The sequence below is a fragment of the Leuresthes tenuis genome, unplaced genomic scaffold (genome assembly GCF_036924035.1).
Source record: "Leuresthes tenuis unplaced genomic scaffold, fLeuTen1.0.hap1 SCAF_19, whole genome shotgun sequence".
NCBI lineage: Eukaryota > Metazoa > Chordata > Actinopteri > Atheriniformes > Atherinopsidae > Leuresthes > Leuresthes tenuis.
Window position 1 is genome coordinate 21,164,808 of NW_027325373.1, and position 13,344 is coordinate 21,178,151.

General features: G+C 38.9%; 1 protein-coding gene across 3 annotated transcripts in view; it reads right to left on the bottom strand.

Annotated features, from left to right (window-relative positions):
* The window catches only part of LOC140277563 (disabled homolog 2-interacting protein-like), a 149,355-nt gene extending 141,584 nt beyond the window's left edge, over positions 1-7,771 (bottom strand). For 2 of the 3 annotated variants that reach the window (XM_072372646.1, XM_072372645.1), the window contains exon 1: positions 7,697-7,771. Coding sequence is in view for 1 of the 3 variants with exons in the window: in XM_072372640.1 (XP_072228741.1) it covers positions 2,099-2,138 (40 nt within the window). In the remaining 2 variants the exon portion in view is untranslated. Of the gene's footprint in view, positions 1-2,098; positions 2,348-7,696 lie in introns of those variants that run through there. The other variant, XM_072372640.1, reaches the window with a different exon arrangement.
* Positions 7,772-13,344: the final 5,573 nt, after the last annotated feature.

Sequence of the window (13,344 nt, forward strand, 5' to 3'; positions counted from 1 at the left end):
TACCACCGATGGTTAATGCAGAGTTCATTTTTGTTCCACCCATGAAGTTAGTATAAACCAGGGGTTATGTTTCTTAGTTGTGCATTGAAGAGAAACCAACATTGTCGCGATTAACTAAAGGAACCAGTTCACCAATCTGCAAAAAGACTGCATGAGCAAAGAGTGAAAGAAAGAATTCTACATTTTACATCATTAAGTAGTATAATCCTTAAAAATCTCAAATTTCCACACTTTTGTGAGAGGAGCTGGAGAAAAAGTCTGTACCTAGTTGCAGTGATCTTCATAACCTTACCTGCATTAAAACATGATTCTGTCATTGAAATGACTGAATGGGCTCAGGAATATTTTTGAAGCAGCATATGCAGTGCCATCAACATTTTTCAGGAAAGGCTTTGCCTCTTCTAGACAGGTTATAACAGTGATAAATGAGATAAACTGGCCTGCTGAAGTCCAGTAATCCACCTGATTCATGATAAACAAAGAAATACAACAAAGGCGGGATCACACATTTAGCAGCTGCTATTCTACAGAAAGCAGAATAAAAAGCAGCCGGTCTCCTCTGTTCCTAAATGCTTTTTCGAAGAGGTGATAGATTTTTTCCAAAGGGATGTAAGGTGTAAGAGGAGGTCCAGCCAGCAGATTGGCATCTACCTTACATGTAAAATACACAAAGTGATACAGAAAAACGGTATGCATACAGACAGGTAGAAAAAGGATTTGTTCTTAGATTTCTAACAAACAACAGCCATGACGTTTGAGCCTGTGTGTCACAGGGAAAATTGATACCTGCAAGCTTGAGAACCAAGCTTCAGCCCTTCCTGTAGCCTGCAGGCCTGAGGTGAAAATGTTATCAGATGATAGATTATTGTCACTTCTGCGCTGACTCTTCCATTCTTATTGAACCTTTTGAAAGGTTCTTCTGTGGCTATGTGCAAGAGGAAGCTGAATAATACTGGGTGACTTTTTAATTCAGGCAATCTTAGTGTGAAGGTGTGGAAAAGCTCAATGTTCACACTATTCTGAGCTGGACTGTTAGCAGACGTGAGAGAGATTTAAAAAAAGTTCTGTTCTGCGATTTTTCCCTTTTTCTTGTGTCTCTGTCTCTGTAAATGGCAGACAGCCCAGTGCATAAAGCAATGTGGCTTAGACGCTGGCATAGAGAAACTATGGCCTCTTGGAAATATGCTCTCAGTTGACTCATTCTCTTAACCACATTCTTCATCAGCAACACAGCAGTCCTTCCCGTTAGCCATGAGGACAAAACATCTTTTCTGACCCAGTTAATAACACATTCTTTTCTGCCTTTTGACGATCTCGCTTATGGTTGAACATTTGGAGAGGTTGAAGAAAAGAAGAGAGGTAGCAGAAAATGAGGGGGAAGAGAAATAGTGAGCACTCACTGGCCAACAGTGGAGTCTGGATCCCCCTGGATTTATTTGTGTACATAACTCTTTCTCTTTCTGTGTCTCCCCCTCTTTCTCCCTCTGTATCCCACTTTCATTCTTTTGTGCCGCTCTGGGTCTCTAACACAAACACCTACGTACTGCGAACACTGTACAGCCTACAAATATACACATTCACATAACCAAATTATCGTGCTGCATTTCAGTAGAAATCATACACCCACGGCCCCTCGCATATGCTAATTATTCTGTTCAAACACAAAGAGGAGAGCTTCCTGCTTCATGACACTCAAACCAAAATTAGTTAGAAATTGAAAACAAAGTAGAGACAATCCAGTCTGCAGACAGTTTCCAACTCTAACAAGGCAAAAACTGTAAAACTGCGTTGGAGTAATTAGGAATGGATTGTTAAAGCTAAACTTCTCTGGCAGGCGGTTGATTTTATCATATAGCCATGTAACACCCTTCAGCCCAGAACCCCCGAGCCAACAGACCAGACTGAAGTCCTATTCATGACTGACCACAGAGGCCCAAGTTAACAGCTTCGGAGCCAAATGGAGAGCCTAGCCATAAAAGCAGGCTAACAGGAAAACCATGTGACCCAACTCCCTTGTTCACCTACATGCTCTTCAACTTTTTCCGTAGTATCACTTCCACAATTTTCCATCTTTTCCCTCGCTTGAAATCTCACTTACCCTGCTGTGCATCTTGATGGGTGCTGGTTTCAGGGTCCATGTTTAATTCACAGAGTGATGAGCGCCCGGATCAACACACCCATATCCTGACTGAGGCAAAGATAACTCGACAACTGAACATGTACCACTCTATGTCGTCTGCCGCTGTTGTTTCTTATTCACTATTCTCTCTAGTCAGAGCTGTTGGCTCTGGTCTGGCCCCTGCAGCCTGCCAGTTCAGCTCAGGCTTCTACTGCTGTGTTACATCTGTCTGACTGAGCCTCTCTGGAGAGCAGGGAGTGAGAGTAGAACAGAGCGCAGAATGGGAGGGAGGAGACAGAGGGGCAGTTTCCACATGGAGAGAGACAGATATGGGTGGAGGGAGTTGTGGCTGCTCTGAATGTTTTCACTTTGATCAATTTTAAACATGCATCATTAAGTAAGTTCAGTAAAGTCAGTTAAAAAAGGAAAAATCCCTTTAAAGTACCATAACCTAAATGTTAAAAAGCTTGAAACATAAAAAGTACCTAAAGATCATATCTATTACTAATTATTCATACACAACACTAGAAAGTAGCAAACAAATTATTGTCAGACCAACTAAAACCGCACTTTTAAAATGCGTGAAACATGTTAATTTGTTCAACATTGTACAAAATCAAGCATTTCAAAACCAGACTAACACACCTAGATTGGGCTTTGAATCACTCCTGCATGTATTTTCTAAGCTGGGGTCAAACGGGCCTCGGTCCCAGTAGAGTGCCTATGTAGAAATTCCTCCGTTAGCTCTCCTATAGCCGCAAGTAGCCACAAAACAGCACCTATGAGCTAACAGAGCTATGTTACACATTCGTTCATTCATTCCTCCTAAAGTATTGGTGAAATAAAGACAGATAATGTCTTATTTAGAGGCTGCATCGTCCCTGCCCTGTTCACTCCATTATACAGATATATACGCCTATCGTGAGTTTTCTAAATAGCTTCCGAAGGACGCCGACTTTCGCCAAACTGTTCTCGGTGAGTAGATGAACGTATTTCATGCCAGAAATAAGGTCTAGGTTTAAAAATACCGGAGTTCCCTTTTAAAGGCTTTCCATATTGTTGCTCTGCACTAATAAAATCACCATTTAAAGCAACACGTTTATCAGCCTAAAAACTATGTCCTGTCGTCTCATTCTGAAGTACGCTGACATCTGTTTTGCATCTTTGCGGGCTTGAAACTGCCCTGGAGCACCCAGGGGCTAAGAACTTTGGTTTCCAGCCCTGCATCACACAGTTTTGCTTTATGGTTGCTTGATATTCTTGTAGGCTTTCCACAGCGTTTTTATAGCCCCTTCAACATGACCAAAAAGAATTCCCGTGTATGGCTGCTCATTTGCAAGGCTCACACAGAGTGGTGTCACATCCCACAGCTGTAGGGGGAGCCAATAGCAAAAATGCGGGTTCATCTGTGCAGTGATGTACAATGATCCTCCGCAGACATAGTTAGAAATGTCAGTCATCAGTCATGGGGTGTCAGACATACTTCTGTCAGTACCTCTAACATTTATAAAACTACTTTTAAAACAAAGAAATCCTTACATTTGAGAAACTGTTTGAATTTTTGCTGTAAAAAAATAATCCAACCAATTAAAGGGCTATTCAACATTGGAGCACATCTAATATTATTCCAGAAAATAATGGCATATGAAAGCAAACAGTACATTATGGTGCTGTGGTTTTTGCAAGTGTCATTCGAGTTAATGATTCCAGATTGTCTTACCCTAAATCGGCTAAAAATACTGTGACTTTTGATGCTGTTTAGATCAGCTCTTTAAGCAGTCACCCTGTGTAAAGAAGCTGAAAGCTTCTTTAGAAAACAGCTTTAAAAAATAATTTGATGTTCTGATTATTTCCCGTTCTGCCATAACACATAAATTGACCATATTTCCACTAACAGAAACAGAGGCCTTTATTTCCATAAATTGCTTTTATATTTTAAATGATCACTGTGAACGCTATGAGTTGCCATATTTTTATAGAATGCCTTATTTTAATGGCTCAAAATGAAATCTTAACTTAGCTTGACAAGCTGTGGTGACGCTCTTAGTGTTTTCTGTACAGTTTCAATTTAAAATCCATTCATTCTTTTATGTATACTGTATGCAACAACCTATAGGTCCGACACAAAGTCATTCAAAGGGTACATGATATGGGGGTGGAGGGTCAATATCTTTTAAAAAACTCAATAAAAAAATAATAAAAATGGGCCCCATATATATGAAAATGTTGTGAGCCGTTCAGATTTTGCAGGAGAAACTTACGTCACTTTAAAAGGTTTTCTCTCTACTAGTCCTCTATGATTCTATGATCCTGCTTTTGTTTTACCTCGGAAGTAGGAAGTTTTAGCCACATTGCGCCTGCCTTTTGCTTTGCCATCATTTGTTTAACGTTTCACTTAACTGAAGAAATGAATGAGGTAGTAATGCTTTTCTGTGTTATATCCTGACAAGTGCATTTGATTTCTAAATGGTTTGTTGAACTTTTCTGCCACTTGAAAGTTTGAGATTCCAATTTTCTTTTTGCTATTGAATGCACCATCAGTGCAGCACCAGTAACAGCTTTTACAAAGGTAGTGAATTATAGCTCAGATAAGCAACATTTCTTAATGTTAGTCTTTTAAAACTTTAATAAAACACACCGGAATGGTGTGACAGTGAACTGAAGAGTTTATGGAGCTGATATGTGGGGGAGGAATTACGTCGTGAGTTTTGAAAAGCATTATTTACTGGCTAGCAGCCATTACATTTTGTGATGTTTATTTTAAAAGCTTAAGCAAGTTCAACAAATGACTCGTATCAAGACTGAGGCTGAAAGAGGAATAGGTAGCCTGCCAGCTGTCCCCAGTCGAACTGCAAATAAGGGAAATGTATGTATTTAAGAAGGATATTGCTGGTCAAGTATTTTTCAAACATCTCAGGCAATTAACTTCTCTCTCATACCATAATAACGTGCTCCAACGTTTTTAAGCAGAGAGCTAATAAGCAGCGAATCATAAGAGAGGAGTAGACCGGAGTTGACTGGGTCACTTCATCGCCCTAAACTGATCCTCCTGAATAAGGGTGTAAATTAATGGAAGAAAAATGAGCTGCTGTACTGTCTCTGTGTTATTTTGACCAAAGCATTTGACAGACATATCATTAACACCTCAGGAAACTGTGTCTCCTTGTCAAGGAAGGGCATAATGAGGTCACTGACAAATGCTTCATTATAAGCCATTATAAGAGGCCTGGCTTTTATTTCATTCTTAATTTTAAGTACAGTATATTCACACATTATCTCCTCCCACAGTTGTTGTGCATCACCTGGGCATCATCAGCACAGCGACTACAGCTACATAAAATAAAGTTAAGATTTTTAAGCAGTAAATGATGGAGTGAAAAGCAAAGCTGGAGACTTAGTCTTAGTGAGCCACTGAAATATGGAAATATCTCTAAATTTTAACCCATAACTTTCAAAGATTACTTTGAAAGCTAGTAAAGACACCAAACATAAAGCAGACCGGAAAGAAACCTTCCACTAAAATATATTACTTTGAAAAAACCTGACAGATGTCTTGAGAAAAATGAATTCATTTGTGTCAGTTACAGTAAGTGCAAACCCCTCATGAGCGGGAAGCCATTCAGATGCCAGCACAGACACCTAAATATTCTTAAACATGTAAAAGAAATCTAAATATTTCTGGCTACCGACACAGTGTTCACAACCATGCCTTTATCTGGTCTCACTGTAATGCCCAAACTATGGTTCTTGATAGTGCTACAGATAACCTAAATTAAGCCATAAGGAACAGTAATGCAAATCTGACCTGCTGTATCTAAACTAATAAATGTTGTCACCTCATCACACATAAAGCCATTTGAATTCTATGTGTGAAAGGGTGTGGTGTGAAAACACAGCAGTCAGTGGGTTTACATGATGAGATTAACTCGATTATAGCTATAGTTGGGTTATGCTCCTTATCTGAGCAAGGGTAATTATCCTTTGTTACATGGCGGTGAATGAATCGAATCACTGGCACAAAGCATGCAATACCACAGTAGATAAGTGATAACTGAGCGTCACTCAGTAAAGTGTGAAGATTTTCAGGGCTGATCACCAATCACAGGTTTGTTTTTAAGCCTTTGATCTATAATGTTGCAGACCATTTGAAATTGTATTGAAATTAAAGGATCAGAGAGAGTATAATTGATTCATAGCAGTTTATTGATTATTTGAACATGTTAATTATTTTCCATTAATCCTAACTGTGTGCGCTTGGTTAATGGGAAAAGCTGAAAGCTTAACTAATCTAGCTCTTTATGGTACAAAAGATTCATATCAGAATAAAAGCTGAATGTGCACGCCGAACTAATTTAGATTTAAACAAACCCCTTCTCCTGCTGAAAGCCCCTCACCCCAAAGCTTTAAACATTTTACACATCTTTATGTCATAATGGGTTTCAGTTCGACACTTTTAAAAAAAAATAATTATAGGCTTGTTATTGCTTGCATGAACAAACAACCCATGGGGTCACTTTTTGGAGGAGCACAGTAGATTTTAGCTTACAGATTTTTTAACAAATTCAAATTTTAGATGATGATGTGGTTATAAAATCAGGATTTTATTAATGCACCGTGACAGTCTGGGAGTACTTTTTGCGACCACAAGTTGACCACATGTAGTTATAATGGGCTGATTTTCAATCACAATTTCTAGCACGTTTCTAGCTGACTGACAAAATAAATTAGAACTATATTTACACCTCATGGGGACATCCTCTAACATGCCCTGCAGCAGTAAGAGACCCTGGACTCATGTTGTGTGTGACAGACATCTAAGTGTTCCTTAGCTCACAGCTCAAGTTAACTCTATATCAACTGTCTGAAAACAGCTTTCATGCCAGAATCTAGTCTTATGCTCCCAAAACACAAGGAGGAGACTGAAGTGGACCAAGCACCATCTACATTGGACTAAGTGTTGGTTTAATTGATTCAAACTGTTCTGTTAAAGGTATGTCAGACAGATTAAATCACTAAAGTTTTTGTTCAGCGTATGTATGATTTTCCAAAAGCTTATACATTCGTACAACAACTTGTTCATTGATTTAAATCAATACACTCTCTCAAGAGAGCATTCAATCAACTTTTGAATGCCTCTTCTCTTCTTCTGGTTAAGATGAGGCACAAGACTAGAGAAATGCAAAGCAACAAGCTCTCCATCTAGTGGACATTGAACAGAATAGATTTTTTTTCAGTCTCTTCCAATATGAGCAAAGAAAGCCTTTTTTAACATCTTGCAGCGTCTGGCTGGTTTATTCTGAGCCACATTCAGAACACAACTTTTGTATTGAACAATCTGCATATTGTATGATATTTAAGTTTAACTCAATTCAAATTGAGCAGCTTTTGATATAAGGTCTTATATGAGTCTCAGTTCTACCAAAATAATATTTCATTAAATCAACAACCATGTTCAACATGTGTTTATCATTTAATCTTAAGTCTTTCCTCTCTGACTGAATAGTTTAGGATAAAAGTTGAATTGTTTGCAGAATATGTTTGTATCAGTGGGTGGGTGATCACTACAGGGCTACTTACGGCTCTCGGTGGACAGCTGGCTGTGGAATTCTGGACACTGTGTTTCCACAGGAACACTGATGGTGCGTCGCAAAAGGTGGGCTTTGCCTGATGCAGAGCGTCTCCCCTGCAAAAACAGGTAACAGTAAGAGTGAATAGCAAACCATAGAGGAAGACAAGAAATTCAAGGCCGATAGAATCCTGTGTAAATTTCATGAAAGGGTACCAAAGAATAACGCCCACAATAAGGAAAGCATTTGGATGTTTTTAACATGCAGCAAATGTGCATTTAGTAGTCTCTGAGGCCTTTTTATCTGTGTTGCTGTGGTTATTCTGATCACCATGTTAAATGCTGTCTTGGGCCTGAAGCAAACAATAGCGGTTGTAGCCCTGATAAATGAGTGGACACAAAAGAGCCAACACATCAGTCAGCGTCACCCCATATCTTCCATTAGCTTGCACTGAAAATGTTTGGCTCTGAAAGATTAAACAGTCAAAGGGAAAAGAATGGCCGTGGTAAGGAAAGATATCCACCGCTAGGAGTGATAATGGCTTATCGAGCATCCTCACACCTCTCAACTCATTGCAACAGCCTGTCTGTCCCGTTTTCTCACTTCCTCTGGTTCCATGTCTGTCTGATTATCTCCGTTTCTTTCTGATCCCCTCGCTGAGTGTCTTCTTTACCTGCCTATTGGAAATAAGGTTTAAGGACAGCTCTCACTGACATCGAGCGTGAGGTAAAGACAAGTCAGCTGGTCTTGCCTAAACAGTATGAGCCATAAGATGAACTATTCACTGCAACAATTAAAAGTGTCATATGCAATTGGTGCAAGACCTTCTTGCCAACAGGAACAGATACAGGTAGAGCATAAGTAACTTTATTATAATAATAGCCTCATCATTTAAAAAGTCTTACATTCACGCTTGTTAAATATTGAAGTAGCATAACTGAGCAATCTCTGAGAAGTCCCCAGACTAACTGCAAAAACAGAAAAGTTTGACTGGATTACATTGTATTAGGAACAATCCCTTCTCACTAATATTTAACAAACCTCATCCTGAGTTAAAAGAAAAGCTGCTCATAGAACTATGAAAAAAAAGGCAGACATAAAATATGCTGCACTTTATCAAGCATGCTTATTAAAAATTAATCTAAACTTTCTTTGTTGAAATAATAAACAGATCCAGTTCTCTTTGAATGGATTCTCTGAGGAAACATACAGCACTCGTGAAGCTGGAGATGAATCATTTCACTCTTTGCTAATTCAGTTATTAATTCAGCCATGGAAGCAAGTACCGAGTAAGTATGGGGTAAAGCCTCGTTGTTCAGGGATTTATTTTAAACACCGGCACAAATCATAGAAGAATCCCACATTTAGAAGTATTTTTTGACTGTTGCATCGAGCATAAAAACACCACATTATTTAATAATGAGCTCCTTTTACTGTAAGTCCCATAGAACATTTAAATGCAATGTGAATGGATTTGTTTACTTATTAATTTATTGACCTAATCACATCAGGTGTTAACATTCATCTTTGGTGATCGATCACATTTGCAAAGTTTTAAGTAGATGTGTGATTGCAACAAGGATGTTGTGAAGATCAGATCTTAAGAGGCAAATGACTCAGTTTCACCTACAGGTCTTATGAGCCTTTATTACTTTTCTTTCAGGGCCAACGCCTGCATATTTCTGCTATTCATGAAGAACTTTAGAGGCAGGGGTTGCTTTCATGGGAAAATCTGACAGCTGTCTGACACTTGACAGCTAGGAACATGAAGGCAATGATACAAAATTCATAACAACACTGTCATTTTCCACATGTAAACATCCTGCCGTTGCCTCCCTGTCTAGTTAACAAGACTTTATTGCATTACTGATTAGCCATTGTTTAGGTTTGTCTTTAATCGCTAATAGAGTGCATCATTATCTGGTTAAAACTTACAACCATCTAAAATGTCCGTGGCACCTGAGTGTCATTGTTTCTTTATAGTTTCCTCTTTTCATTCAAGTGAATTCAATTCAATTCAATTTTATTTATATAGCGCCAGATTACAACAATTGTCATCTCAAGGCACTTAAGTAATATAGTCCAATTCAAGCCAATTGGAATTCAATTCATTGTAATCATAATCCAATTAATTCATATAGAGCCAATTCAAAAAATTTATATCCTAGCTAAGGAAACCAACAGATTGCACCGAAATGTGTCTTCAGTCCAATCTCCCGTCCTGAGCGTGCCTGTGGCAACTGTGGAAAGGAACGACTCCCTTTTAACAGGAAGAAACCTCTGGCAGAACCAGACTCAGGAAGGGTGGCCATCCGCCTCGACCAGCTGGCGTTTGAGAAGACAGAAAAGAGGGGGGAAAAACACCATAACGCCATTCAAAGGATATCTGTTGGAAGAGGGAAACATAGGTTAATAATCACAATAATGTCACATGTACATAAAATCAATTTTGAAATTAAACAGGGGGAAAAAGAGAGCAAAGTGAGGAAAGGTGTGACAGATGAGGTCCCCCAGCAGTCTAAGCCTATAGCAGCTTAACTATGGGATGTTTCAGGATTACCTGAGCCATCCCAAACTATAAGCTTTATCGAAAAGAAAAGTTTTAAGCCTAATCTTAAAAGTGGAAAGGGTGTCTGCTTCCCGGACATTTACTGGCAGCTTATTCCACAAGAGAGGGGCCTGATAACTGAAGGCTCTACCTCCCATTCTACTTTTAGAAACTCTGGGAACAACAAGTAAACCTGCAGTTTGGGAGCGAAGTGCTCTGTTAGGAAAATATCTTACAATTAAATCTTTAAGATATGATGGAGCTCGGTCATTAAGAATTTTATATGTGAGAAGAAGAATCTTAAATTCTATTCTGAATTTAACAGGGAGCCAATGAAGAGAAGCTAAAACTGGAGAAACATGATCTCTCCTGTTAGTTCTCATCAGAACTCTGGCTGCAGCATTTTGGATCAGCTGGAGGCTGTTCAGAGAATATGTGGGACAGCCCAATAATAAGGAATTACAGTAGTCCAATCTTGAAGTAACAAATGCATGGACTAGTTTCTCTGCATCACCCTGAGACAGGATGTTCCTGATTTTAGCAATATTACGAAGGTGAAAGAAGGCAGTCCTAGAAACCAGTTTTATATGTGCGTCAAATGATAAATTCTGGTCAAAAATAACTCCAAGGTTCCTCACTGTAGAACTAGAAGCCAAGGAAATACCATCTAGAGTAACTATATAACTAGACAATTTCTCCCTGAAGCGCTCAGGTCCAAAGAGAACAACTTCAGTTTTGTCTGAATTTAAAAGCAGACAGTTCTGAGTCATCCAGGTCTTTATGTCTTTAAGACAGGCTTGTAGTCTGACCAACCTGTAGGTTTCATCTGGTTTCATAGATAAGTACAGCTGAGTATCATCAGCATAACAATGGAAATTCATGCCATGCTGTCTGATAATGTTACCTAATGGAAGCATGTATAAAGTAAAAAGAATCGGTCCAAGCACAGAACCCTGAGGAACTCCATGACTTACTCCAACGTGCGAGGAAGATGCAGTTCCTTTAATCCCAATAACATGTTCAAGTCTCTGTAACAGAATGCTGTGATCGATCGTATCAAATGCAGCACTGAGATCCAACAGGACAAGCACAGAAACAAGTCCGCTATCAGAAGCTAACAGGAGATCATTGGTAACTTTCACCAGTGCCGTTTCTGTGCTATGATGCACTCTGAATCCTGACTGAAACTCTTCAAACAGATTATTTCTATGTAAATGATCACAAAGTTGAACTGCAACTATTTTTTCAAGAACTTTGGACAAAAAAGGGAGATTGGATATAGGTCGATAATTAGCCAACACTTCTGAATCAAGAGTAGGTTTTTTAAGTAAAGGTTTAATTACAGCAACCTTAAAAGTCTGAGGTACATATCCTATCAACAAAGACCGATTGATCAAATCCAATATGGAAGTGTCAATTAAGGGGAAAACCTCCTTGAACAGTCTGGTTGGGATTGGGTCTAACATACAAGTTGATGGTTTAGAAGAGACTATTGCTGTTGTTAGCTCAGAAAGATCAACTGGACAGAAGCTGCCTAAATACAATTCAGGTTCGAAAGATACTTCTAAAGCTGCTCTACTTGATGATACATCAGTGATAATAATGGGAAGGATTCCATTAATCTTCTCTCTGATAGAAACAATTTTATTGATGAAGAATCTCATGAAATCATCACTGCTGAGAGTTAAAGGAATACACGGCTCAACAGAGCTCGGACTCTTTGTCAGCCTGGCAACAGTGCTGAAAAGAAACCTGGGATTATTCTTATTCTCTTCTATCAATAATGAATAATAAGCAGTTCTAGCTTTACGAAGTGCTTTCTTATACGTTATTAAACAATCTTTCCAGACTAATTGAGACTCTTCTAAATTAGAGGAACGCCACTGTCTCTCCAGCTTTCTTGCAGTCTGCTTTAACGCACGCAGCTGTGAATTATACCAAGGAGCCAACCTCTTCTGACTGATTACCTTCCTTTTCAGAGGGGCAACATTGTCCAGTGTTGTACGCATTGAAGCTGTAGTGCTGTCAACAAGAGAGTCAAGTTCTACTGGAGTAAAATTTAGGTAGCCGTCCTCTGTCATATTTGCACATGGCAGTGAAGAAAAGGATGATGAAATCAACTCTTTAAATCTGGTTACAGCATTCTCTGACAGACACCTTCTATATGTAGAATTCTTCTCAGAAACCGTGTAGTCAAGTAATGTAAATTCAAAAGTTATTAAAAAATGGTCAGACAAGACAGGATTATGAGGGAACACTGTTAACTGTTCACTCTCAATGCCATAAGTCAGCACAAGGTCAAGGGTATGATTAAGGCAGTGAGTAGGTCTGTGAACACTTTGAGAAAATCCAATAGAGTCTAATATAGAATTAAAGTTAATATTTAGGCTGTCATTTTCAACATCTACATGAATATTAAAGTCACCCACTACAATGACTTTATCTGTACTCAGCACTAACTGGGATAAAAACTCTGAGAATTCAGATAGAAACTCAGAGTGAATAACAGCAAGGAACTGAAGAGAGACCACCGTGTTGGTTCTGTTGAAGCAGGAGTAAGAAAACCAATTATTCTGCAACAAATCAATATTGAAGCTTTGATAGTTTTCAAAGCAGACTGAGGCAGTAAAATAATGTAAATGACATCATTTTAGAAGCTTATCCATCTTCTTGAAGGATAGTTTTGTGCCGACTCTGGTCTGAGGAAGGAAATGTTGACTTTAAAAGTGTCTTAAGACATCTGTATACACTTTAGGAAACACGAACCTCTGTGCTACAAGGCAACAGAGGTTCATGTTCGTGAGTTGCATGTTTTAAACAGCAAGAGTCTGAATCTTTAATATCATGTTGTTTGTTGAAGGTAATCTAAGATTTTACACCCTGTGTGGGAGACACAGAGCACCTCTGTAAAATGTCTTACCTGGCTGTGTGTGATGTAACCTAGGTGCTTATTTGCATGCAGAGTAGTACAATAAGATACGATCACAAGTGTGAGGAATGTGGAGATAGATTTTAGAGGCTGCTGTAAACAGGGCTGTTGATCCACATGTGTAAAATCTCACATCTCTGCATATTGTTGCTGAGTATGTACATAAAGACCATGCCACCAG